General features: G+C 42.5%; 4 protein-coding genes across 4 annotated transcripts in view; 2 read left to right on the top strand and 2 right to left on the bottom strand.

Moving 5' to 3' along the window:
• LOC134094196 (peroxisomal sarcosine oxidase-like) overlaps positions 1–27,949 on the bottom strand; it is a 284,404-nt gene that overhangs the window by 215,967 nt on the left and 40,488 nt on the right. The gene's annotated exons all lie outside the window — the stretch shown is intronic.
• LOC134094115 (E3 SUMO-protein ligase CBX4-like) lies at positions 7,651–13,295 on the top strand. Its single transcript, XM_062547507.1, has 5 exons — positions 7,651–7,882; positions 8,089–8,132; positions 8,742–8,807; positions 10,143–10,209; positions 10,392–13,295. The coding sequence occupies exons 1-5, from the start codon at positions 7,814–7,816 to the stop codon at positions 11,760–11,762; spliced, it is 1,617 nt and encodes a 538-aa protein (XP_062403491.1). The 5' UTR covers positions 7,651–7,813; the 3' UTR covers positions 11,763–13,295.
• Positions 18,862–22,428, top strand: cbx8b (chromobox homolog 8b). The gene is made up of 5 exons (XM_062547494.1): positions 18,862–19,062; positions 19,163–19,206; positions 19,542–19,607; positions 19,707–19,773; positions 20,801–22,428. Exons 1-5 carry the CDS (start codon positions 18,994–18,996, stop codon positions 21,674–21,676), a joined length of 1,122 nt encoding a protein of 373 aa, XP_062403478.1. The 5' UTR covers positions 18,862–18,993; the 3' UTR covers positions 21,677–22,428.
• On the bottom strand, positions 23,175–26,778 carry c1h17orf67 (chromosome 1 C17orf67 homolog). Its single transcript, XM_062536094.1, has 5 exons — positions 26,758–26,778; positions 26,014–26,110; positions 24,382–24,473; positions 23,966–24,097; positions 23,175–23,788 (listed from the first exon to the last, which is right to left on the bottom strand). The coding sequence occupies exons 2-4, from the start codon at positions 26,063–26,065 to the stop codon at positions 23,981–23,983; spliced, it is 261 nt and encodes an 86-aa protein (XP_062392078.1). The 5' UTR covers positions 26,066–26,110; positions 26,758–26,778; the 3' UTR covers positions 23,175–23,788; positions 23,966–23,980.

Here is a 27,949-nt window from a genome sequence, read left to right as displayed (position 1 = left end):
CATGAACATACATGCACACACAAATACATGCACACACACACACACACACAGACAGACAGACATATGAACATACACACACACAACATGAACACACAGACATACACTCCACATACATTCACATTATGTATGTGTATGTTTGTCTTTCTCTTGCGTACATGAACTGGTATGGCATGTGCGTGTATACAAAAAACGAAATAGTCATAGAGACAAAGTCAAACGCAGGGACAAGTTCTCTCAACCTACATGATTGTCTATGGCACACAGTGTATTTAAAGACCATTCTATGCCCTGTTTCTGCTGCATTAGTCTGTATGAGTGTGTGTGTGTGTGTGTGTGTGTGTGTGTGTGTGTGTGTGTGCGCTCTCTGCAGTGACTGCAAAGTGCTCAATATGGTATTGACAGGCTCGCCGTGGCAACCTGCAAAATTCCACCGCCTCCCCACGAGCCTGGCAGTCTGTCTATCGACCTCCTCCCTCTCCCTCTCTCTCTCTCTCCCTCTCTCTCTCTTCCTCCCTCTCTCTCCTCTCCCTCTTTCTCATCCTCCCCTTCTCCTCTTTCTCCCTGTCGCTTTTATTTCTTTCCATCTCTCTCTCTCTTTCTCTCTCTCTGCTTCTCATCCTCTGCTTCTCTCGCTATCCCTCCCTTTCTCTTCATCCCTCTCTCATTCCCCTCCCATCCCCCACTGCAGCTCCCAGGAGGCAGTGACATTCTGTGTGTGTCTGCGCATGTGTGTGTGTGTGTGTGTGTGACTGAGTTTGCTTATTTGTGTGTGTGTGTGTGTGTGTGTGTGTCTGTATATGTGCATGTGTGTATCTGTGGGCACAAGCATGTGTCTGTGCGCGCATAGGGAGTGTGTGTTCGCATGTGTGTGTGAGAAAGTGTGTGTGCTGGTCAGCTCCGGCGGGGCACTGAAAGAGCCTGAGCTTTGCGCCACTCCAGCGATGACAATGACACCCGCACGTCCATTTCTGAGCAATGATCCAGAAAATGCCGGCGCACAATGGCCATTCATCTCCCCGCACACACAATTCACTCACTGCTCTGTCAACAGTTATTTTAGCTAATACACAGGCCACACAAATTATCTCTGTCTCTCTGTGTTGTGTATGTGTGTGTGTGTGTGTGTGTGTGTGTGTGTGTGAGAGAGTGTGTGTGCATGCGTGCTTATGTGTATGTTTGTGTTTGTATCTGTGTGTGTGTGTGTGTGTGTGTGTGTGTGTGTGGGTCTATGTGTCTGTATTTGTGTGAGTGTGTGTGTGTGTGTGTGTGCCTATGTGTCTGTATTTGTGTGTGTGTGTGTGTGTGTGTGTGTGTGTGTGTGTGTGTGTGTGTGTGTGTGTGTGTATTGTACGCCTGCATTTGCATTTGCGTCCAAGGATCTAGTTCTCATGCAAGCATAATCATGACAAACACGAGTGGTGAGTTTCAGACACATTGGTAACAACAACAACATGGCAGCTGGCTTGGCAAGACTCCGTGGAGTTGAAAATCCAGGCCTGAGGGCATCCATCCTGTGTACATTTCCCCTCGCCGATAAAAAGCTTGTTATTGAGCCGGATACTAATCACGGTGTTGGCTAATAATCCCCGGCTATTTCTGCCCGCGTCACACCCACCATCGCCGCGGCGATGCCTAATCACCCCCCGCCGTGCTCTGTCAGCATGGCTGGAGGCCACTCTTAACATTTCAGCCAGACCCCCACTCACTCTCGCTCTCTCTCTCCGCCCTACACTTTCTCCTTCTCTCTCTCTCTCCGCCCTACACTTTCTCCTTCTCTCTCTCTCTCTCTCTCTCTCTGTCTCCCACTCCCACTGAGCCTGTGACACTGAGCATGGGGCTCCATGGCACTCGTAGCTACGGGGGCTGGGAGTGCTGCTGCGCTTGGGTGGCACGTGGAGCAGATGGGCATTTCTCTTACTTCCCCTTCAGTTTGTCTGGAGCTAGTGTTCTAATTCTACAGTGTTCTAACTCTAGTCTTCTAACCCTACAATGTTGTATCTCTACAGTCTTCTAACTCTACAATGTTCTAACTACAATGTTTTAACTCTACAGTGTTGTAACTCTACAGTCTTCTAACTCTACAATGTGCTAACTACAATGTTTTAACTCTACAGTGTTGTAACTCTACAGTCTTCTAACTCTACAATGTTCTAACTACAATGTTTTAACTCTACAGTGTTGTAACTCTACAGTCTTCTAACTCTACAATGTTCTAACTCTACAGTCTACTAACTCTACAGTGTTCTTCTCTGCAAGTCTTCTGACTCTATAGTCCACTAACTCCACAGTCCTTTCACCTTTACTCTTGAGTTTCTGTCTCCCCCAATTTAAGTGGAAATCGCAGTGTAAAGGAAATCGCTGATCATTGCGACATTGTTGTGTTACATTGACAAACAGGTCCTTCTAGCGCCTCTTGAATGAATGCTTTTGATTTGATGTTACAAATACAATATGATAACACAGTAAACGAATTGCACTGAATGGCCTTCATCATTGGACACTGAAGAAAAATGCACGTTGGACCCAAAGTCCATCTTTTGAATTACAAGTCAGCTAATGTAATTTATTCTCCAGGTCCATTGTAGCCCACTTGGATGTAAGCTAAGCCGAGAGGGTGGAATTTCACCAGGGCACGTCCACGTTTTTACTGGGAAATCGATTAAATATGGAGCTGAAAGAGAGCAGACGTCAAGAGGAAGCACAAATAAGCCCAAAGCGCTGTCAATAGTCACAATAATTAACCTTTGAAGAGGAGGAGATCGAGCTGAGTCGGCAACAAAGCACTGAGAGAGAGGGAGAAAGAGAGAGAGAGAGAGAGATAGAGGGAGGGAGATAAATAGAGAGAGAGAAAGAGAAAGAGAGAGACAGATAAAGTGCATGAGAGTGTGCATTTGTACGAGGGAGTGGGAAATAAAGCAGAATTTTCCACGGTGAGTCATCAGTGCCCGTGGCCATTGTTCAATAGTCATGAGCCCTCGCTGCCACTGATGGACCCTGAGCACTGAGATAGCCTCCAGATGAAGCTGCTGAGTCACAGGGAGCCCAGTGCCTTTACGCTCACGCCACTTCCAGATCAGCCGCACTGACGCACAGAAGATCCACAGAGAGACCTGCACTGATCACTCTCACCCCGCATTACTCTCTCTCTGTCTCTCTCTCTCTCTCTGTCGGTCTCTCTCTCTGTCTCTTTCTCTCTCCCCGACTAAACACAGTGAAACAACCATAGCTATCCTCTTTGGCTGGTTGACAAATAGCCATTGCCGTTATGATTCATACATCATTCATACATGTTAAGATAATACAGTAGCCTGCGGTAGGCAGAGATTTTCAGCAAATCTAAACACTTCAGGATATTATGTTATAGATTTATAAAACAAGATTTTATCTGAAGAATCCTTTTAAAAAAATCTCTGTTCAGTCTGAATGTTTTCCACAGGCAGAGCAGATAAGACTACTGCCTAAGCAAATAAACCAAATTCTAAGAACCAGCAAGCCCAACAAGCACCCACATTTCTTGACAATGATAAATGCTGATGTTTGAACAAAGCTCACTGTCTTGCTTCATATTTCCAGTAAACATGTCCAATATATTTGGGACAAAAACAAGGGTAATTCCAGGTAACAGGCAGCACTAAAAATCCCAAGGAACTCTCAGCTTTCTTAGAAGCCAGCAGCTTGCTTCTCTAGAAAGAAGCCCTGACATTCTTCCCTCTTCAGAACAAAAATAAAAAAAACTAACACATAAAAACACATTTTCAGCTGAGTGGGGCTCATCGTCGTGTCCAACATCTTGTCATTTTTGTATTGTTTTAGGGGCTTTACCTGTGTTATAACACCAGTGCTGCCTGTGCTAAAGCTGCCTATTCCAGTGCTGACCAGCTGCACTAGCGGTGTGAGACTGACATCAGCAGCAGGGGCGGCAGGTCATCAACACAGACACAGAAACAAGGGAGACTCATTTGAACAAGGGGCTGGGTGTCAATCAGAGGAGGATTGGCATCAAAGGGAAATCTCACTGCAGTAGTAACTCATGTTGTGGTTGAATAAGCATATGAGTATGAGTGTGAGTGAATAAGCATGACGTGGTACTTGCTTCATTACGGTACTTTTCCTTAAGGTACATTTACATTTGATTCCCCTTAAGACAAAAGAATCTCCATACGGTCCCATGCCCAACTATGTCTGAGGTCACTCAGTAAAGTTCCTATTTGACTCTCCCTCTTTTCACACTTTGACCACAGTGTTAGGTTGTAGCCTAATTCACTAGAAAAAATTAACCAAAAAAATCTGTTCCTCATACCCAGTCCATAATCATTTTACGGATAAGATTTCACTGTGGACCTGTAATTCCTCACTCTTCCTTATGAGTCGTGAAAATCATTTACAAAGGAATTTAGGATTCACTTGAACTTGAACTTTACTCAATTTATGAGAATTCATTTCATGAGTGTGTGATCTGTATATGCCTTATAGTGATTTCCTTTACACACCTCATATACTCCTGCAATTTTCCTGTTGACTACTGCTCAAGAATCACAAAATCAGTGAATGTGAATGCATGACTACATCTCCTGTCAACCAATTAAAATTGTAATTATCAATACTTTTCTCAGTATAGTGTTTCAATTTGTGTTATATGCAACAATTGTGATATCATCAGCATCTCAAATACAACAATCTCACAGAACCTCACAAAACAAATATCCTGCCTCTAACTGGTGGTGTTTCTCTCACTGGTTAGGAAGTATTTTAGTTGCTCTAGCCTATAATGAACCAGCCTAAAATATAAACAAACAAACTGTATGAAATGTTATAAGAAAGCTTTCTTTAGCAGTTGTAGGGAGAGTGTTTCTCGAAGTGGCTGGAATTTCTCAACCGATCTAATACTGTGAGTGCGCATGCATGGATGTTATACCTAAAACCGTTCGTGCGTAAGTGGACAAGTGGATTTTGCCGATGTGGTTAGGTGGAACAGTTTCGGGCTGAACAGAAAGTTTAATAAATATTGTTGGCTTGACTACATCTTCCCCAGATCACGGTATCGGAAGTCATATGAGGAACACAGGCACCATTGCCTTTGAAGATATTTTACCAACTCTTGAAAACGACAGCGGAAGATTGTCTTCATCATAAATAGGCTATCCAAATTATCATTGCATACGCCGTCTTTACTGAACGGAATGTGATCATTAATGAAAATGAAATATTGTGAGCAGACGTATTGGCTCCCTTTACTAATTCCTATGATAAAGAGTTAAGGCAAATGTGTTGGTTTAGAGAAGGGGAAGACCAACAGGTAGCCGTGGTCTTGATATGGAAAACAGGTTATGTCCCCTCTACCCTTCAGATTATACTCAAACTGTATCGAGGACTCAAGGCTTATGTGACCTATGACAAACAGATTTTTCACTTGTCGTCTAAAACCCAAAATTTCTTCACCACTCTATGCACCTTGTCAATCCTCTATTGAAAATAATCCTCATTTATCATCCAAATGGTACATTTTACCGTGCTTTGTTACCTGCTGTCTCAGAAAAGACATTAGAAAATCGACAACTTTGATGTGGCAAAATGCTGACTGAGGACGATGGGCTGTTGTTATTTGGCGGCTATCCCCTTGTGAGACTGTATGTTTAGTCACTGTGAAAGTGTTGTGACAGAAGCACGTGCATTGTGTTCTGTCAAACCTCAATACACGTGAGCTTAGTACCCTGCTGCAGAGTGGTGAAGAAATAGTTTCAGAGGTGTCCATTTTAGAAACCGTGTTACCATAGTCTACCACAGCGCCATTAGAGGCTGCGTTTTGCTCCTGGTCATAAAACATTGAACGATCGTACCAATGAAAGGTTATAACGCACACATTTAATGTACATGTAGGCTGATGGGGCCATTTTAATCACCGACTTGCCCATTTCAAAGGTGAAGTGAAGAGAAAACACTCGTTTCGATGAACTGGTTTCCATTAATGTTGCAAGCATATATTCATTTAATTTTATATTTGACCAGTTGTGTATGATCTATAGCTTACAATCTTTGTAACCTTCACAATGAGTGTACAGTTTTTAGACGTGTTGTTCTGTTGCACTGGAGCACTGCGACGTCGAATGTCAAGCTCTGACTCTCTAGAAGGAAGACGTGGCTTATGAATGTCATCGTTTGCGTATTTTCCAAATTCTATCACTATACTTGATATCCTTACCGCAACCCTACTACGAGCAACTATAAAATGCAAAGTCGTTTGGGCCGTTAAAGAGACTTGATCAGATATTTCACAGCCGTTTTCTGTGCATTACCTTATAAGGGAAGGCAGTCGTGCCTGTTTGCAATAGGCTGAGGATTGCCGCCTGAATAGTCGGTGGTACATTAACCCCTAAAGTGCTGAATTTTATTAAGAACTGGATTGTTCTTCTTCGTGCCGTTGGTTATTTTCCATCCTCTGACTATTCAAACACATATCCAGAGTCCAGGCATACAAATCCTAGACAGACTTGGCTTTTGACAAATAACCAAATGTTGTAGGCACTGTTTGGTTTTGCGTGCGTGTATGGTGGATAGGATAGTGCGTGAACGGTCCAGACAAGGTTTAACAAATAGGCGACTAGTCTTTATAAAGACTAAGCAGATTGTATTGCATAGTTTGACGATATTCAGGCAATATTGTCCCCATAGAATATGTAGAACGTGCATCGCGCAGTATGAAATTAATCGGAGGGACATTGCCCCAAGGTGTTCATGCGCCAAGCTGCGACGGAGGCCGTATTGCCAAGTGCTAAACCAGCTGGTGCCCGTCAGGATTCAGATGGCAGAAATAAACGCGCTTTAGGAAATGCCAGTGGGTTTACCGACCAACTAATATGACCTACATATCCTCAACCTACTGCTCCAGTCAGGCCAAGAGCATTATTCGTCTGGTTGAGGTTTTGATAGCGGCCAGTGGTAGATAAGACTGTAGCCTCAATTCACTCCAAATGGTCAGTCCACATGAATACTAGATATGTGCCTTGCCTGTAAGGTTAGGCAGTCTGTAGCCTATCACAGATACATGGAAAATACCAGTTAAAGAGACTGAGCCAATACTGCTTAGTGCATTTGACGACTTATCGGAGATGCTGCAAAACCATAACCCATGTATAACCTTTATGAAAGACTAAGAGGCTACCTTGGCCAATCTCAACATTAACTTCGTGAATATAATAGGCCTATTTTTAAAACAATACTCAGAAGGTGACTGTTTCTAAAATTAAGCGTTATACTACAAGGTAGGCTATAGATTTCTTTAAGCAGGTACACTCTGGAACTAGTGGAAGTGTGAAATAAAATAGCCATAAGCAGAGATTGCGAGTCCTATGAATGCTTACATTGCGTTTTAACAGCCATTTGAAGAGGGGACTCGTCTGCTGGAAAACATATTCACTGGGCTGAATATCATCTTCCCGGTATGGTTCAATAATTGCTCATAAGTTCATCTATCAGAACCATTGTGATGATTCATAGACTTCAGTAAGGTTGCCTATAATGTAACATCGTATCACTTCGATAAAAGGCACTACATCTTCCAACCCTCGAACCTTCCCTCCTCTAGCTGACGTCACGCTAATGGTTATTTGCATGAACTGTTTTCCACAGCTTATTCCACAGTCCACACGGTGTCTCACTGAGAAGAGGTTGTTGACACGATCTTAGGAGGGGACCAAGAGGAGTCACACCAAAAGCGTACACATGTTTTGTTTCAAGGAGGAGGGAAGTAATAATCGAGTCGCTTGAGCAGCCGTTCCAGCCTTCGTTTACCGAGCCTTGCAAGCGCGCATCGAAAATGGAGCTACCCGCCGCGGGAGAGCACGTCTTTGCGGTGGAGAGCATCGAGAAGAAACGGATTAGAAAGGTTTGAAAATGCACAATATTTTAGCCTATCAGAGCGATTGCTACTTTAAATGCGTACTATGTGCGCCATTATCGTTGTAATATCGTTTAGTATGTGCCTCTAACAAGGAAATACATTAAGCCATAACAAAATTGGGAAAGGTCGAAGGAACCGTTTTCCAAAGTTTTTTTCTCCCCAATTAACACCCTCTGTCATCATTTCTACAGGGTCGTTTCGAGTACCTAGTCAAGTGGAGAGGGTGGTCTCCGAAGTAAGTTGTGGTGTTTTTCACATACTGAATGCATTTACTGATGTTTGGGTTCACGAGAAAACCGTAGCGACATGGATTTACTGGATTTGCAGTGCAGAGTGTGTATGTGTGTGTGTGCGCGCGCGCGTGTGTGTATGTATGCACGCATGTATGAATTTATGAAATGCCATCAGTGTACTTTTGTCGAGGCGAGTCGCAACCTTTACACTTGAAAATATGACTTTTTCGATAACACCATGCAACTTTAAACACAACGGTAGGCTACATGTTCTTTCGGGCGCCATGTGCATTGTGTATTAGCCGACATCATCGTCAGTGCTTTGCTGATGTGTACAACGCACATGTCGGCCGGACATGTGATGAAGCTTATTCACTACCACACACAAACAAGCTGCACCGTAGTGCTCTAATAGGTAGCCTAGCCTACTAAACAATCCCGTAACCATTTAGATGACAGCAGCCGCAGTAGGTCGGTTGGTTGAGACAGCGATTGTTGCGCTTCATGCTCCTCTGCCTCTCTCCCTCGCTCTTGTGCTCCCCCTCCCTCATCTATTCTCTACCTCTCTCTCTCTCCCCTTTCTTATTCTGTTTATCTTTTTCTTTTAATAGATATAACACGTGGGAGCCAGAGGAAAACATTCTCGACCCGCGGCTTCTTGTCGCTTTCCAAAACAGGTGAGACGGAGACAAGGACTCGACTATTTGCACTGACCTTGTACAGTCAAGCGAGTAGGGGGTGACGCTGTCAAGGCTACGGCTCGAGTGCGCTCTCGCTCTCACATGCCTAGGGGATGGAAATGCGCATGCGTATAGTAAATGGAACTGCATTTAATAGTGTTGCTGTGCCACGGAGGTTCTCGTGCAGCTTTGGTGCAGCTGATGCATTCCTAATCATGAAGTAAAGACGAAGTGTAGAGACGGTTAAATTAAACTGCACATGGAAGAAACTGCATTGGTCTTATACATGCTGGATAACACTTTTAGTGATGTAGGCCTATTTAGTCTATAGTGCTCTCTTAGGTAAAAGCACAGAATAATTTAAACATCTTTTTGAAATGGTCCTAATATAATGTCATGAGAGTAAGCCCGTTTGTTTCCTTGTTATGCTTACGTGAAAGGCATCTTATCTTAATTTGCCAGGGCTTTGTTGTATCATGTCAGAGGAAAGGGGGATATAAATGCAAGGAACCCACTTTTTTAACTAAAAAGTGGTGTTCATACCCTTCTCACAGGTGACAGACAGTGCAGCAGATCAGTTAGCCACTTAACACTGCAGATGACCGGTTAGTTGGTCCACTGTTCCTGACAGGACAAGTGGACAAAGCCCTACGCTGATAATGTCCAGATCTGATGTGCCTGTCCTGTGAGCATCTCCTTATGGGAATTCTCTGCTCCATCCAGTAGAAAGTCTTATGTGTTATCTAGCATGCCTATGTTGACACTTCTACTAGGCCTGCCTCCCACGCACAGCTGAGTAACAGTTTGTGCATTGCTCCATGTCTGTTTTCAACATTAACTTTGCCAAGACGGGGTTTTGTTGTGCCTAATTAGGCCTAGGCTGCTCCCTCGAGAGTTGAAGCCCATGCCTTAGGACATATTCTCATGTAGGACTAATTAGCTTTCAGCTATGATACCAGAAAGAAAAGAAGGAGATTGACTCTTATTTTCACGACTTGAGCATGAAGTGTGCTACTGATGTCAATAACTGATGTAGGCCACATTTCTGTTTGTGACCTTTAGCATCATCGGGATCTGACATTATGGCTGAAATATGTTTATTCTAAATATTTCTATAAGCCAACATCAACTGAGACTCTGTCATTAAGGCATTAATGTGTCAATGTCAGCATACAGTACATATTCATATTTCTCTATTTTTCTTTTTTTCGTGCTGTGTGCAGTAGGCTGTTAACTGAATGGGCACTGCCTGTGTATTTTATTTGATGAATTGTTTGTGAATGGCTTGTCCAGGCCATGGCAGGTGATTGATGGTATTCTGATTTTTCACAGGGAGCGACAAGAACAGTTGACAGGGTACCGCAAAAGGGGCCCGAAACCAAAGCACTTATTGGTTCAGGTAAGATCCCTCCACTTTTGCACCTCTTAACATGAAGTTAAAGACAGATTGCCCCCTGATCGCTGACAATAGTTTGTCACTTCAGGCACAGTGTGCGGTCAAATGTTTTGCCCTAATGCAAAACAAATATTCCCTTTCAAGTGGATGAATTTGTCATGGCTGATTGCTGTTTCTTGTTTTAGCTTCCCTCTTTTGCCCGGAGATCGAGTGTCCTTTCCGGCCTTCAGGAGACAGCTCTGGACGATGTCAAGCTCCACAAAGTGGAGCCGGTGCAGACCCAGCAGTACCAGCTCAACAGTAAGAAGCACCACCAGTATCAGCCGCACAGCAAGGAGGGCCAGGCAGAGCAGCAAGCCAACAGCAAAAAGAAGTTCTACTACCAGCTCAACAGCAAGAAGCACCACCACTACCAGCCTGATCCCAAAATGTACGACTCTCAGTACCAAAAGGCCAAAGTGCCCGAGACACCTCCACCCGGCACGGGCTGGAGTCTGCCCCCGCCCCTGAAGCAGAAGTGGGTTCAGGACAAAGACTCTGGGTGTCTGAGCAAAGTGAAGGACATAACCATGGAGCTCAAAAAACTTCCCGCTAGCCTGGACGGCGGCAAGGAGCCTGAGGTGAACTCGTGCGCCAAGGAGGATCCACCCCCCAATGGAATTAGCAGCAAGCTGAAGATTGTCAAAAATAAAAACAAAAATGGACGCATTGTCATTGTGATGAGTAAGTACATGGAGAACGGCACCCAGGCAGCCCGCATTAAGAACGGGGAGGGAGACGCGAACAGACTGTCCACAGAGAACTTAACGGAGAAGAAGAAGGCGGTGCAAAGGCAGGGGTCAGACCAGACTCATAAAAAGGACAGTAAGGAGAAGAGTCATGAGAACCGTGCCTCTGGGACAATCAATGGCCTGTCCACACAGACAGACTCTTTGGCAGACAAGCCGGCGTCCGTAGAAACGAATGAATCTCAACGGGCCAAGGGTGGACACACACCCTCGGAGGATCAGCCGCTACAGTTGACCACTAAGCCCAGTACGAGCCCTTGGCTGTCCCAGAACAAGGTTGCATCGTGCCAGAACGGAACTTGTTCGGAGGCCCCTCAAAAGTTCTCGGCGTCGAATAAGCGGCGCCACTCGGAGCACGGCGAGGACCACGGCGGAGGGAAAAGGTTCCTGAGCTCCAGGAGCATCAGCGCTCCCAATCCCGGGACATCTCCCGCGCAGAGCCATTCCATGGATCTAACTGGCCATCCGTATCCCAGCAACGGGCACGACTTTACCTTTCAGAACTCCAACCCCGAGGAGCCCATAGACTTGAGCTGCGTGCGCTCCAGGGAGGAGAGAAACGGGATGGCAAAGACCCCGGCGGCCGCTCCAGAGGGACTGGAGCCCGGGCCAGCCACGCCAGGGGTGCTGCCCACCTCAGCGCTGGCATCAGCGCCCACTGCGGAGGATACCGCTGCTGCTTTTAAGCCTTTCCTTGGGAACATAATCATCACTGACGTCACAGCCAATTGTCTCACTGTGACTTTTAAGGAATATGTTACCGTTTGAGATATGGATTTCAGGACTAGAAGACTACTGACTTTGATTTTGTGAATAATGTACAAATGTATATTGGCCTTGAATTCCTGAGAAGAATTATTGAGATATTTTCAGAAGCTTTTGATTATAATCTAAAAATCCTGTCTTCATACTTTGGGGTTTATACTGATTAATTTTTAAATTCACCCTGCCGGTAATCACAATGTAGATGACTGAAGAGGTTGTTGTTTTGTAGTCATGGCCCATCTCCTTATTGGTTAATCTGTTGGAGGTGCAAGCTAAACATCAAGCACTTACTCATGTTAAGAGCTGTGTAACATTTGTATCTTAACTCCTTATTGTGTTGAATTTTTGTATCAGAAGTGATCCTGGAAAGAGCAAGGTGGATTGCTTCAATCATTCTGTCTTTTGTGTGTGTGTGTGTGTGTGTGTGTGTGTGTGTGTGTGTGTGTGTGTGTGTGTGTGTGTGTGTGTGTGTGTGTGTGTGTGTGTGTGTGTGTGTGTGTGTGTGTGTGTGTGTGCGCATTTGCTATGTGTGTGTGTGTGTGTGTGTATGTTTTGAGAGTGGTTGGGTGCGGCTACTTGCATTTATGCAGTTTGGGCAGTGAAGAAGCAGAGTAGAGAAGTGAAACCTGAAAGCTTTGTGTTGCATGGACAGATCAAGCAGTGAAAACCCATGGAATTATGACATCTTGTCAGATGCACAAGTTAATGTGAAGAACCGTGGTATCTAATGCACTTTGCACTGTTCTTCAAAGGTTAATGAATGGATGATTTAAAGTTATCAAACATGTGGATATTTTAAATGGTTCAGGTCAGCAACCCACTTGCTAGATGAACAGCTATTTTAGATGCAGGAGTGCACAAAACTGTGTTTAACCTGAAACTAGATGCTTCCATTGACCCCCCAAGCTAGAAAGCATTGTATTACCATGTTTTGTTTTTATTATTTAATTTTTCCTCTATAAAAATGTTGAAAGCTTCTTATTTCAGAATTGTTGTCCATTACATTGCTAACATGCTAGAACTTCAGTTTGCTAAAGCTGGACGTGTGAATTTCAAAGCAGTGTTACTCCCTATAACATGTCTGCTTTTGTTGTTGTCTGTAAACAGTCAGTTTAACTCAAGTAGTAACAGTGCCTTAACTTGACTTTGAAAGATAAACATAAAGCATAGGCTTAACATAAACTGTGCGTTCTGTTGCTTTGAGTGTATTGTTCAAGGCCCTTTTACATGGTCTGCAACGTCAAAACTTTGTTATGTACACTGCTTAGCTTCAATATCGACATATTGCCACGTTGATGCTTTTTGTGTCCCTGCGTGGACCTTCGTAGATCTTCAAAGGCAAAGGTTAGACTTTTGTGTTCCTTGCCAGAGCGTGTCCTCTACCACATTGTTCCCATTTTCTGGCCATGACGGTTGTCAACACTTAATTCAGAGGAATTGTCCTTCTGGTTGGGAAGAGGTCAATTCTGTTGAACAAATAACAGTGGCATTCCCTCTGCAAAACCATTTGCAATAAAATAAATAAATAAAAAAATACCATTTTGTCTCTGTGCAATGCATTTCGTCTATTACTACACACTACAGGGCCCGTCTTGACGGTATGAGACATGCGTTGATCTCTCTCTCTCGCTCTCTCTCTGCGCGAGTGCGCTCTGTGTGTGTGTGTGTGTGTGTGTGTCTGTGTGTCTGTGTGTGTCTGTGTCTGTGTGTGTGTGTCTGTGTCTGTGTCTGTGTGTGTGTGTCTGTGTGTGAAGGATTGAGGTACAGCAATTTCTTATGAAGTCCAAACCAAACCTTGATCTGAGAGTATGGTGTTGCTTGAAAGCTTTTATTCAGAATGAAAAAAAAATAGCGGCCTCCTTAACACATTCTGATTGGATCTGTGGGATTTTGCGCAATATAAAGCGGAAGATTTACCGTGTAAACTTTCTTACAGTCATTAACATATATTCTCAATATCCCTCACACACCTCTTTACCACACTCCTCATGTCAGGCGTGTTGGAAAAGAAATAATTATTAGCCTAAGAAAGTATGATATCTGTTTAAATTGAAATGCTACCAAAATAATGGTTCAAATGGGCAGGGTTGCAGCTTGCAGGCTAAAGCAAAAGCAAGTCGGCACATACAAGTCTAAATATCTCTTGGCTATAGCTTAAAATGTTATGAAGATTAAATAGCTTACTATCACTGCATTTAAGAGCCTGCTCTTTGAATAATTCTAAAGCCGCCAAGGGCTTTATAAGTCACTTTAATCACTTATGGCTGGTATCCTATATTGAATAACGTGATCTGATCCACTTAAGTGAAAAGACTCCCCGAAAATCAACCTGTTGCATGTATGAAATAAGTAGCCTTACATTCGGTTTTCGGACGTGAGCATACCATGCTGTCCGTCAAACGCTGCAACTTTGCTTCGTGATGAACCAATGACACCCTGACCGCAAAATTCATTTAGAAAGAAGAGCATCTGCACCAATTCACGTCCATACGTCTCCAGTTAAACAATACAGTTCATTCAGCATGCTTTATTGATTGTAGCCTAATTCTCCAATAGCTTAAGCCATCGACCATTGCAGTAGCAGCCTATATTCTCCAAAGATATCTACGCATTCACAACGACCATAAAGTAGCCGAAGATAACTGGTAAAAAAGGGTTAGACTTTGAAAAGACATGACAGTAAAAATTTCAACGCGACGCCTTTATTAGGCTACACTGGCCGAGAGGTGGTGAGTAGCATAGCTTATTAAGTATTTTACAGAAGGCTAAACAGCACCGTGTAGCCTCAAGTCTATAGATTTTTGGCAAAAAACTTCAAACTTCTTGGTTGGATCAACCAAACTAGGCTTCATGATTTGGAAACCCCAAATTAGTGTAACAAACTAACATGGCGGACGACAGCGATGTTCTCGATAACCAAACTGTCAAGATGCTGTCTAAAATCGAAAATGCCATAAGCCATGGGCAGTATGCTGTGACGAAGGCGCGCAACCACCACAGAGAGAGCTCATCGACCATTTCCTATCTCGCAACAGTCGCGCAACTGCATTCGATAAGTAGGTTATTCTGCTCGGAGACGAGAGAAAATGGCTGTCTCGAATAGCCTATCCAGCTTTTCTGCGATCGTAGTGTAAGACCCGCAGAGACAGTCATTGTGAAATCTTCTCACCCGTGTGATAAAAATGCAAGCAAAATTATTTTTGGATAAGGAAAAAGCCATTTAGGTCATCAGTAAAATATGCATTTCAGTTACATTACAATTGATGGTTAACTCTAAAAAGGCTGCATAATTGTCTTCTTAGCCTATGTATAAATTCATAGCCTATAGGGCATCAAATTAAATATATTTGTGTTTCTTTTTTTCTCTCTTTCCTACTCTCGTTCTCTCTTTCTTTCGTTCTTTCTTTCTTTCTCCCTTTCTTTCTTTCTTTCTTTCTTTCTTTCTGCTGAGCTTAATTTTACTTTCCTTCTTTACCTCAACCTTCATTAATCTTTCTGATTTTTGGTTTTTCATTTTCATTCATTACGTTTTTCCCTAATAGGCTATTTCTAGTTTCTATCTCAAATAGGCTATGTCAAGGAGACAAGTCCACAACCAGTAACAGAAAACTGTAATGTTTTAGGCGTCATGCAGTCCAGATCGAGGCTGGAAAATTACAAACTCTGGAGAGAACCGTGCTCAGATACAATATTTAATACAATGTTTAGCCTATTTGTAACACAGTTTAGTCCAAGTCTGTGACCCTTGCATTAACTGCCGATGAATTTCATATCAATTTCAGAAGAACTTGAACCTCAGAAATGGATCTTGATATTGGGCGTTCTCTAATGAGTTAAACCTATATCAGGATTATGAAATTGCTCCACATGACAAGAATAAATGGCCAAGTGCAATGGCTAATGGCCATATCCTTTAAATGGGTCAGTGGACATAGAACAGCGGAGCTGGTCGTGTACAGTATCCAGATGTTCTGTTGACGATGCAGACACATTCTCTCTCTCTCTCTCTCTCTCTCTCTCTCTCTCTCTCTCTCTCTCTGTGTGTGTGTGTGTGTGTGTGTGTGTGTGTGTGTGTGTGTGTGTGTGTGTGTTGTGTGTGTGCGTGTGTGTGTGTGTGTGTGTGTGTGTGTGTGTGTGTGTGTGTGTGCGTGCGTGTGTGCGTGCGCCCGTGTGCGTGTGTGTGTGTGTGTGTGTACACACATGTGTCTGTGTGTGCGTGTGTCTGTGTGTGCGTGCGCGCGTGCGTGCGTAGGCACGAGTAGGGAAGACTTTTGAGAGCAAGTGTAGTGAGCGAGGCATCAGCTCTACGCTCACGGTCTCGGATGTTGTGTATTTCCGTTTATAAATCGTGCTCCTCTCTGCTTTGCTTGCAGGCTGCGTGTAATGGCGGTTGCCCAGAAACTAGCGAACCAATAATCTTCTAACATGTCGACCGCGCACCCATATACGGCTGTAACCAGTACTGCACTGCAGACGTGCTGAAACCAATAGCGTTCCGCACCATAAAAGGAGTCCCGCCGCTAGCCGCCCCAGTTCACTATGCACGAAAGGCTTTACATTAATTTTGCCACTGCATATGGCAAAACAGATCATCCAACGCATATACATGCCATACAATCTGCAGTTAAGCACTGTTAACCATAAAAAACAGTCAGGAATATGATGGAAAAGGTGTTTATTCGAGCTTGGCGATTTAGTATAGGCTACACGACGTCCCTTTGTCTTTCGAGTTTCGACGTTGCAGGTTCATGGTCATGACATTCTGTTTTCTAATTATTGAAGACAAGCACCTTGGCTACATTTGACTATGAACATGTTCAAATTTGAAAGAGTTAATATTCCTAGACCTTTTCATTTCAACAAAGGGTGTAATGTAACAATATATAGACTACCTTTCCAAATACATGACCAGACAAGGCAAATAGCTACCTCTTCTGCAATATACACTTACTTCATCCAGCGTAACGTCAATATAAAATGAAAGCGCATTATGCGCGTTCTCAAACCTATCCGTCTTTTTCAGTTTAGGCATATGAAAAAATAGAAGGTCTTAAAAATAGTCTTACCTCTGGTTACTTTTTCTATAATTTTGTATCAACATTTTGCAATTGTGATTCATTCATGGCATAATGTTTGCATGCGGCATGCAATGTTGCACTGTTATTCACAAAAGAATAATGATGATTAACCAAATTTCAACATACATTTTTTTTTTTTTTTGGAATTTGTCAGGGGCATTCTAAACTTGTGATGTAGACTAAATTAGTCTGCCTTAAAATGCTCATTTTGTCAGAAGTTAAGTGCAAATAACCTTACTATCTGGCCTTGGAAGATCTGAGGGCATGTAGCCTATTTTAAATGGCTTGCTTGACAAATTTAGCTATAGGATAGCCCTAGTAAACATAACCCTAGACTACTATAATTATTATTGTGCCAGAATGAAATAGGCTAGCCTATATAATGTTATGATATTTTGACGTAATAGACTATAGCCTAATCACGTTGTTTTTACATATTATTGTTATTATACTATTAGGCTATTATACGCCTATTATTAAGGACTAAACAAGTAGGCTGAGCCGTTTATGAGAATTCGAATCCATGGAAAGTCTGGAGTCATTACAATATTGAAAAGAAGAGCTACAATTATTTAGCCTAGGCCTAATATGCGACATTATTTTTTGTATCGTTTTGATCTATCAAATTATTTTTCAGAGGGCCTTTTAAAACTGTTTGAATGGTACCCTATTATCATTACTATCAAGTGTTAGGCTATCATTATTATTATCACCACTCTTATCTCATTGTTATTGTCATTATTAACCTAGTAGGAATATTATTATTAGGCCTATTATTATTATTATTATTATTATTATTATTACGAGTATTATACTATTATTATTGCTGTTCTTGTTGTTGCGTCGTCATTAAGCTATTATGGACTATGCACTTTTTTACGGGAATTATTGATTAGGAGATTCCTATGATTATAGGAGATTCCTAATTACTTGTTATTTCTGCCCATAGCGTTCCTTGCAATGTCATGCATATCCTCACTGTGATCTAAAATAAGGAATAATATCCTAAAGTGGCAGTGATAGCATTCACAAGTAGGCGGGTAGGCTATATTTCCTTCTGACCTGTTATGTCCTAAAGCATCATTAAAACAAGTTAAAATAGTCTTATCTAGCCTATTGTGGTCACTTCCCTGCATATTTTCCATGAAATTATGTCTTTTAAATGGGCTTAGGCTAGCCTATTAGGATGGCTATAGCCTATTAGGTAAATTCAAATTTAGACTCGATCACTGGTTTGCTCACTGGACAACTCGATCGAAAAAAATAATTTCCCGTTTAATATCCCTACAATTAAGCGATATAATTCCAGCTTGAGGTATAGGCTACTTCAGTCCCTATAATCTTAGGCTAGATGGTTTTGCATAATGTCTGCCTCACTTTTTTGCATGTTAGGGTAGGCTTAACTTGCTGCGAGTCAAATTTCATGTCAATTGTGTAGCCTGGTTGTTGTTAGTGTGGTGTTTTTGTGATATTGTGCCATTTAGGCTACTTTCCGGTTTTTCCTTGTCAGCAAGATGGAAAAAAACACCAAACTAGGACAGGCTACTTTTCAACTTTTTTCTTACAATAGCCTAAGCTTAAAATTTGCCAAATTGTCTTAACCCCGCGTTAAGGAATAGCAGTAGCCTACCTACAATTATAGCCTTTTATTTTTTTCTCATAGGCCTAACCATGTTTCAAGGTAGCAGAGATGAGCCAGAAATTTCACAGATAGGCTGAACTTATATTCACGGTAATATCCGAAAAACAATATTCCAAAAATATACAATAAACTCTTAAAATATTTGTTTTACAATATTTATGTAATAATAGCAAACATCATGGACTCCAGACTGAACATCGTTTGAGTTTGCAGACCACTAATGCTGTGAACGTGCGTCTCTAACCCATTTTCTCTCCTGTCAAGAATGTTGAGCAAAGATGCTCCTCCCTCTTACTTAGCAACCCCGAGCACGTAGCAACAGCTAAGCCAATGGCCTTTCATTAAACGGTTCCACCGACAGTGCTGCCTCGGCAACATATTAAAGAACGTAGTGACGTCTTTGCTGCCCATGAGTATTATGGGCTGTCTGGAATTCTGAACCGAGTGGAGAGAAAAATATCCATCTAGCAAGCTACCAAGCTGTCTACCCAACTAACGGTGTGGGGACGTAAACATGGAACTGTCGGCTGTTGGCGAGAGGGTATTTGCAGCAGAATCTATCATCAAACGGAGAATTCGAAGAGTAGGTGTACACATAATCATGTCGTTGTTTTGCTTGAACACACTTATCCTGTCAATGTTGCATCGCTAACGAAGTATTGTTTTTCCTTTTCTGACGGTAGGGTCGAATGGAGTACCTAGTGAAATGGAAGGGCTGGTCACCGAAGTAAGTAACGTCAGGGCTGCTAACATTAGCCAGCTAGCCTCTTATCTCTCTAGCCCTGTCGGTTTCTGGACGTCAGCTCGCTTTTCGTTTACGGATATCCAACTCTGTGTGGCAGCATGGACAAAGTAACAGACCACCAGACTAAATCACGGGCTGATGGCAAATGTATCGCTAGCTCGCATGCTACCGCTAACTGGTTTGGCAACCAACCCAGTTATCAAGCTGGCAACGATTGCACATCTAGTTTACTGGCGGGCGTGCAGTACAGAGAGCTTAAACATTTATGGCAGTGGTGAATATTTGTGCCATGTAAACATCCTCTTTCCCCCACTTAGGTACAGCACATGGGAACCAGAAGAAAATATTTTGGACTCCCGCCTCTTTGTCGCGTTTGAAGAAAGGTAAATGTCTTGCACAGAAATAAAACTCGTAGATCTGCGTTAGAACACCAGCTTGCTGTGCAATGGTTACATGCAAATGTTCGTACTCTGTCATTACAGAGAACGCGAGAGAGAGCTTTACGGACCAAAGAAGCGGGGACCTAAACCAAAGACATTTCTTCTTCGGGTGAGTAAAGTATTATTTTTCATCTGTAGAACTAGATTTAAGGTCATTTCAGCCAAGTTAGGTGCAGGGCAACCGCAACCACAGGCAACACAGTCTAGGCATCATTCCAAGCATGTAGCATGTAAACAAACCGCTTGAGTGACTTCACTGCACCCACATGTGTTGTGACCATAGACTGTAAAAAATAGGTTGTGACTCGAGTCACACCTCGATTTCGTCTGATTTTTTTTTCATGGAAAGTCATGGAATTCTAGTGTGCATTAAAGACAGTTGGTACGTCAATTATGCCACCCTTGGCATGCATTTGCATGTTCTCCTTAGGCCTAACGTACACCATTGTCCTTCACCACCTTGGGAGCGCGTTGGGTTGAGTTACATCAATAAAATACTTTACTTACTTACTTACTTTATGTTAGCCCATCTGGAGTGAAGAATCTTGTTGAGTCCAGTTATTTATCATTTATTCAGCTTTGCTTAGTTAAGATCTTTGGTGAGAGGTTTTTACTATTTGTAGTTGCCCTGGCAAATTTCACCTGTTTTATTGTGAAGGCAGGTTCTCACCCATATTTTAGTTGAATAGCTTCTGACCTTTGATGTCTGCCAGTGTGAGAGCTTTGGAAGCTGAAGCTGAAGACTAAAACAGATTAATCAAAATTCTATCATGTGTTACATTGTAATAACATGTAAGGATTTGCATTTCATCAAAGTGTAACATGTGTAACAGTCGTTTATCTGTCTGAGGTTTCTTCCTATTATGTATCTCCAATTCTAGGGAGTTTTTCCTTGCCCCTGTTACTTTTGGGCTCTCTTTGAAGGTTTAACACTCTGTAAAGCGCCATGAGACGTGTAATGTTTTGGCGCTCTATAAGTGAAACTAAATCAATTAAATTAACATGTCTTACCATGCCACATTGTTGATGATAAATGAAATGCTGTTGTTCATTTCTGGTATACTGTTGCTCCATAATGGGGCAGATCTTGAAATGTGTTTACTTATTAATAATGTGAATCATTTCTGTGACTTCAGGCTCAAGCAAAGGAAAAAGGCAAAACCTATGAGTTCCGGAGCGAGGCGAGCAGGGGCATCTGCGTGACCTACCCCAGCCCGGAGCCCACGGTGACGCCCCGGGCCCGCGAGGGCCTGCGCGCCGTCGTCCCCACCATCTTCCCGCCCAGCACCGTCAACCGAGGGGAGAGCGTGCGCGTGCGGCCGCCCGAGTCCCCGCGGGAACACCGCCTCCCTCCGCCGCCCCCGCGGCCCAAGCCGGACGGCTTCCCGGCCCTCCCGAAGAAGCGCGGGCCCAAACCCAAGCTGCGCTTCAAAGACGGCCTGCTCAGCGGCCCCCCCAGAGACCTGGCCAAGAGGAGAGCCGAGGAGCCCCTGCTGTTCGGCACCTCCAAACTGGCTAAACTGGGGCTGTCGGACGTCCTGGACAGGGACTCGGAGGTGCGGGGGATGAAGCTGGCCCACCGGCCCCTCCAGGCGCAGCAGCCCAGCTTCCCCCCGAAGCCCACGCGCCTCGCGCCCGCCGCCGGCGGCAGCCAGCAGCACTACGCGCCGGGCCGCAGCTTGCACCGCCCGCTCTCGCACCAGCCGGGCCTGGACGCTCCCGGCTGCAGGACTAAGGAGTACCTGGTCCACCAGACCCCCGTGCACTTAAAGCGCCCGCCGCACCCCGGCCTCTACCAGAGAGAGGAGGCGTCCCCCGTCCTGCGCCCCCCCACCCTCATCGCCAGGATCCCCATGGCGCACCTGCTGGACGAGCCGGAGCAGGAGAGCTGCTGGAGCCCGCGCCTCGGCGACCTGGAGAAGGTGGTGGTCACGGACGTGACGACAAACTTTCTCACAGTGACTATCAAGGAGAGCACCACAGACCAAGGGTTCTTCAAGGACAAAAACTGAGTTGCCTTGGAGTTGGTCAGAAGGCCATTGCCTGGTCATATATTATATGTTTTTCAAAAATCAGTCCTTTGAAAGTGTCCTATAATTTCCCAATTTTACATATAATGTATATAAAAGGTTTACCAGATTATTTGTTTGTGCATAACGCTTCTATCTCTATTTAATTAAGAGATCAAATCAAATGAATTGAAGGAAAGACACTTTTTAAAAAATTACAACATGTATAGATATATTTATGTATAGAGTGTGTAATTTCCTCCTAAACACCTGAATTTGCTGGTCATTTTGTGAAGATTATTTGAAATTTTGAATTGCATAAATGTTTGGCTCTTTGCAGTTCAGTTTAACACTGGTGCTTTTATTACTTGATGGCCCAGATGGACATTTTAAGAAATAAATGGTCTTATCACATTCATAGAGGATAGGCTACTGCGTGCTTGAGTCTCAATATTGGTGTCCCTGTCACGTTGGCATCAGAATGGCTCTTCCGCATATCGTGTCTAAACACAAGTGATGAACATTTTGGAAATGTATGAATACAAAAACTGCCACACACAGCCCATGTGACTTTATAATAAGCTACAGTATAATATGTTCATCTTGCTGAGGGCCGTTCGGTTGAACATTTTCTTACTGTCACCTGATGTGCCCTCTAAGTCTAACAATGACGTGTGTATCTGTTACTCAGCTTGAAACATTTTCTGTATGTGTGAGTTTGCTTCCACCTTTGAGTAAACTGGCACGCAAAACTCTTTTGAAACTGCTTTTTTTGACTCAGAGGTTTCAGGGAACTTTGTATAGCCGAGCGCATGAGTCAATATAAAGGACAAGGCCTTTTGCCTACTTGTGAAGGCAAATATTGGGTTATTCTCATCATGATTATTCTTATTTTATAGTTTTAAAAGTAGTAATTCTTATTGATTCTCGCGCATACCTAAGCTAATAGGCTACATGGATAGCAGAATAGGATCTTTGTTCAAACTTTGCTTAAACAGCGCATATTTAGCCTAACGTCTGCATGCACTTCTACTTTTGACAGGTTTATAGGCTTGCGTATTTTGCTGATAAAAGACATATATTTACACATCAGAAATGAACAAATAGCAACATTTTATCAGTTGAGACTGAATGTATGAAGGCGATTAAATTACCATTTTAACAGATGGAAACTTTTTTTCTGAAGCAATTTGCCTCGGTAGAAGGCCTACTCAACTCAAAAAGATTTTAAACTTTTGAAGGCGTAAATTACTCGTAAAATCAAAGCAGCATAGGCACAGGCCTAATTATATTCTACGTTTTGGAATGTTGTGGTAAGCTGCTTTTGCTCCGCAACTAGGAATTAAATAACATTAAAGGATAATTACTTCAAAGTAAGATTGAGGAACTGCTTACAAACGAAACTGACACATTGCTGTAGAATGGCTGTGGGCGTCTTCGATTTTATTTCCTATAATAAACGGCAACGTCATTGCACGGGAAATGCAACACAGGACCGGTTTGCATGTTTCAGTTTTATTTACTCCACCCTAACACAAAGCCTAATATGCACTTATTAGCTCAGTTACAGCCCTCGAATTTATTTTTAGTTTTTTTTGCAAATTCAGGATGTCAGGACTCAGGAGAGACTTATGGAACATGTGAGACGGTATGCTAAAATGGCAAAAGGCTCTCTGAAATATTTCTTCATCTTCAAATGCAAAAAAACCGTTCCCTTTGACCTAGCCTTTGTCCTTTCTAACAACCCAAGCGCCCAAATGTGGAACACACACGGTGAATTAATTATTTTTTTCTAACATGCTTTTATTATACAAATGTATGCTTTTATTTTCACAGAAAGCGAAAAAATAAGACTAAACCCAGAGAGAAAAAAAAGAAAAGAAAAACTAAGACCAAATACATTGAAGGTCAAGAGCCAATACAGCCTATTTACAACTGTTAGAGGCTAGCTGATTTGACAAAAGTACACCAATATTAAAAGATTGCAAATTCCCCGTAGAGGCCCGTCAGCGGACATCTCAATGAGTGAGGTGACTGGCTCCAGACTTCTTCTCTCCTTTCCGTCAGCATCATATCGTATACATTTTTTAATTCCAGTCATCGTCGTTTTCGCCGCTGTAAATTAGAATACAGGAAAATAATATAAGCTGTAATTTATTTTTTTTACATAGGCAGTGTTGACCCTCAATATAACGTAGGCTACTTTCCCCATTTCATTTATTTTCAGTATAGATTTCCCTGTAACTGAGTGACTATTGCTACAGGAAATGCTTATTGGGAGTTAGGACGCACTGAGAGAGCAGACGGTTAGACCGGGTAGCCATAGTTGCGGTCACAGCGTGGGAAGCAGTGAGGGTTGAGCCAGTGTTCCAGGTTAGTCTCACGGGCCCTCTGCTCCAGTCTCTGCATGTGCAACATGTGCTCCTGAGAGAGAGAGGGGGAGAGAGAGAGAGAGAGAGGTTGATAATAGCCTTTATAAAACACATTACATTAGCCTATATATATATATATATATATATATATATATATATATATATATATATGAGGGCTGCACAAAGAATTGGAAAATACATGAGGATCAATCATTATGTAGGCTACAGGCCTCAATAGCCTGTCCCATACAGCACCAGACAGACAGAGGCTGATATACAGTATTCTGCTGTGTATCTTGCAGTGTTCAGTCAGACAGTCCTGCTTCATGTGCTCACCCTCATGGGCTCATCAGGGTGGCCAGCCTTCTGCCTCTTGGTGCGCAGGAGCTGCTTGGCGAAGCTCTCTTTGATGACTGGAGATGCATCAGCTGGGGAATAGAGAACACGTTTTGTCTGTGAAATGTGCTGTGACTGTTTCTTTCCTCACGTGAAGCCCACTGGCCCATATTCTGTCTGATTTCTTTTTTGTGTGTCACATGGCTACAGCTTGCCATTAGTGAGCCGTATACTGTGGAGATATGATTTGTAGCCTCTTGAATGGTATTAGGCAATTCTTGATGACATTTAGCAAGAGGGTTTTCTGATGTCATCCGTCAAATGGGCTTTCATATTATGAGGCCAAATAAATTATTGATTTCAGATTTAGTGGTCGGGAACAAAGCTTCCATGTGTAAATATGTGTATTATACCAGTAAGAAACTAGAAGAAAGAATTAAAATAATATGTTTTTTCATTGTCTGATGTATACTACTATTGTAATGATTATTCACTCCAAACAGTATCTCAGCGGAATTTATTTATGCCTTTTGCCTGCTTTACACTCAGACTCCCCCCCCGCCCCCCACATCAATATCTTTTTTTCTAGCTCTGTCTTTGTCTCTACATCCTTTTTTCTGTATGTCCATTTCACACTCTTGTGTGTGCGAAAGCCAGAGGTACTTCTCTCTGTCCTCCCTCCCTCTCTCCCTCCCTCTCTCTCTTGCTCTCTCTCCCTCTCTTTTTCATTCTCTCTCTTTCACTTTTCACTCTCTCTCACTCTCTTTTGCTCTCTCTCTCTCACTCACACACACACACACACACACACACACACACACACACACACACACACACACACACACACACACACTTGGTGTGCCCCTCTGCGCGTCTCTGACCAGAATGCCATTAGAGGCTGTTTTTCGAGGGAGCAACAAAGTGCCCATTCATTCCCCCCTCTCCCCGGGGAGTCTGCCTGTGCACACGTGACCCGGAGGGCCAACCTGCAAGGGGGTATGAAAATGAACTGGCCTCAGTCAATACAGCCAGCACTCACACAGCAACGTGGCACGCCAGTGCATACCACACGTTTGTTTAGCAAATATACTGCTGCAGCCCTGTGTCCAGTTTTTATGCAAGGTAGCCTACATCATGTACTACTCAATGAGTGCTTTGCAAAAATCAATGCAAAATACAAATGCATGTCACATTATCCCATAAATCAGTTCTGATATCACTGAAATATGATATTTATGGATACATTAAATAGACCATTCATTTAATAAACTAACAGAAAAAAAGTAAGTCATGTCATGCAGCAACAGCTCTAAAAACATTACTGGATCCTTTAAAACGAAATTTGTTTCTATGCATCTGAATGCATTTTGTTTATGTGTAGACCAACTGGATTCCATTCTGTATCAGTATGAATCATTTAAAAAAAAAAAAACTAATTTGAAAACTTAAAAGCATAGGCATAGATCAATTGTAGTCTAGTTTTATTTAATGATTATTGTTGGCTAATGACAACTTAACCTTACATTTAAAAAATATATCATTTTCAGAAATATTTACAGGTTTTGACTTGGAACGTACAGCTTGTCACTGTAGTATACAAATGTGCAAAATTACCTTTTAAATTAGGCTACTTACCCGTCAGTGAGGTCAGAAGGACCAAACAAAAAAGACAAGCCACAAACTTCATTTTTCGTGTTGTCTCTCCTATCGACGCAGCCTCTGCACTGAATGGCTGTTAGGAATAGGTAGGAAGGAGCCTAGGTTTAGTTGCTGCGTCATCAATCACTGATATTGACACAACTGCAAAAACATCTGGTCACAAGCAACCAAGCGCATCAAAACTTTAGTTTATTTTAAGGCAACTTGGCGCACGATGGCTAAGACGCACATCTTTAGTTGTGTGAGACTATTTTCTGTCCTTATAAAATATTTTATAGCAATAGACCTATAGGACATTATAGAAGATCGTGTTGAACATCTGGACACGAGATTAAAATTCCATTAAATTCACACCCTCGAATTGCTCTAAAACCACTAGGGGGCGCACAAATGCCATTTAAAGCAAGGCAATTTTGTCTTTGAAGGCTGCCGCAGTGAGTTAAGCATTTTGATAATCTATAAATCATTTAGATTTGTCACTATCATGTTGTAAAAACAAGGAAACACAATTCAACACCATAGACTTCAGTAAGGTAGACAGGCAAACAATTGCACCATGTATAGTGCCACCAATTTTGGCTTACAATAGCCTGACATGCCACTATGTAAGCCTGACCAGAGACAGGTCTATAGACTGAAATAAGATGATACATGTGACATAACTTTTAAAGATAAATACATCAATTTACAAGTCATGGACAATTTAATGTAGTGACTTACCTTACTGAGATATGCCAGTCTTGGGTCTAATCAAGTTAGCTTTCAATGAGAGCAGAGCTAACAGCCTGATCTGTAGAAATGTTGTTAGATTGCCTGTTTTTCCTCTGTATGAAACAATGAAACAGAAGCGATCAAGCAAATCTTCTTAGTGGCTTACTCTGTCTATGAGTGTTGTGTCATGCTGTGTTACCTGCTTTAGTAAAGGAATGTCTCTTTTCCTCAAAATAAATGGCAGTAGGCTACTTGCCAAAGGTTAACATTTTAACCAATAAATAAACAAAAGATCATAGATACCAAAACAAACATGACACAAGACCAGAAGGTCTAAGCATGCAAGGATCAGAAAATCCTCAACTGCTGACCCACCAAATGGAATGTGGATTGTCTGTGGAATTCCAAGTGAACTTCTTATAGACCTTCGGACCTACTCTCTGTCCCAAATACTGGCTATAAGCTATGTGAAATTTCAATTATCTATGATTGAATTTGTCACACATTCATACTTGTCAGGATCATGAAAAGATCCATTATGAGCACTCTCAAGAAAAAAACTTTTGATAATTTGGTAATTTGACATTGCATGCCTTGCTTGGTTTTTATGACTGCATCCATGTCCCTCTTTGATCACCACTCTTAGCGCACTTATATTCATAATATCTGTGAAGCCAAAACGAGCAGTTGAACCATAACCTTCCATTCAATGTACAAGCAAATGCAGTTTTGCAAAATACGACATCCCAAATGGATAGCCTGCAGTCGCAAAAGAAATGTAAATTTCTCATAGTGCACAAATTAAACTATTCATCGTGAAAAAATGGTATGCTGTATCAAACTGATGATTATGTTGTGTAGTGTGTTTGTGAGAAAAAACAGATCAGGTTGCAAGAATCAAGTAGAGTGGCTGAAATCAGGCAAGATTGTGTCAACATTTCATTCTGAAAACCCAGGCGTTAACAGACTAAGGTTAACAAGAGGTGGTGCAACAGAGAGGTAAATATGGCCATGTCACACACTTTTTTTGCTGGCATCAAATTCAAATGGGTATTTGTGGAAACGGGTGTGCACATTCATAATATTTTCACAGACCTGTGCCAAACAAAATGTGTCAGAGAGAGAGGGGGACAGGCGGGGTCCGTGTAACGCTTATCAGTTCAATTTTCTATCCAAAACTTAAAAATCGGAAATTGGAAAA

The sequence above is a fragment of the Sardina pilchardus genome, chromosome 1 (assembly GCF_963854185.1).
Source record: "Sardina pilchardus chromosome 1, fSarPil1.1, whole genome shotgun sequence".
Taxonomy (NCBI): domain Eukaryota; kingdom Metazoa; phylum Chordata; class Actinopteri; order Clupeiformes; family Clupeidae; genus Sardina; species Sardina pilchardus.
Note: the sequence above shows the minus strand (reverse complement) of the source record. Positions and strands in the feature narration are given on the sequence as shown.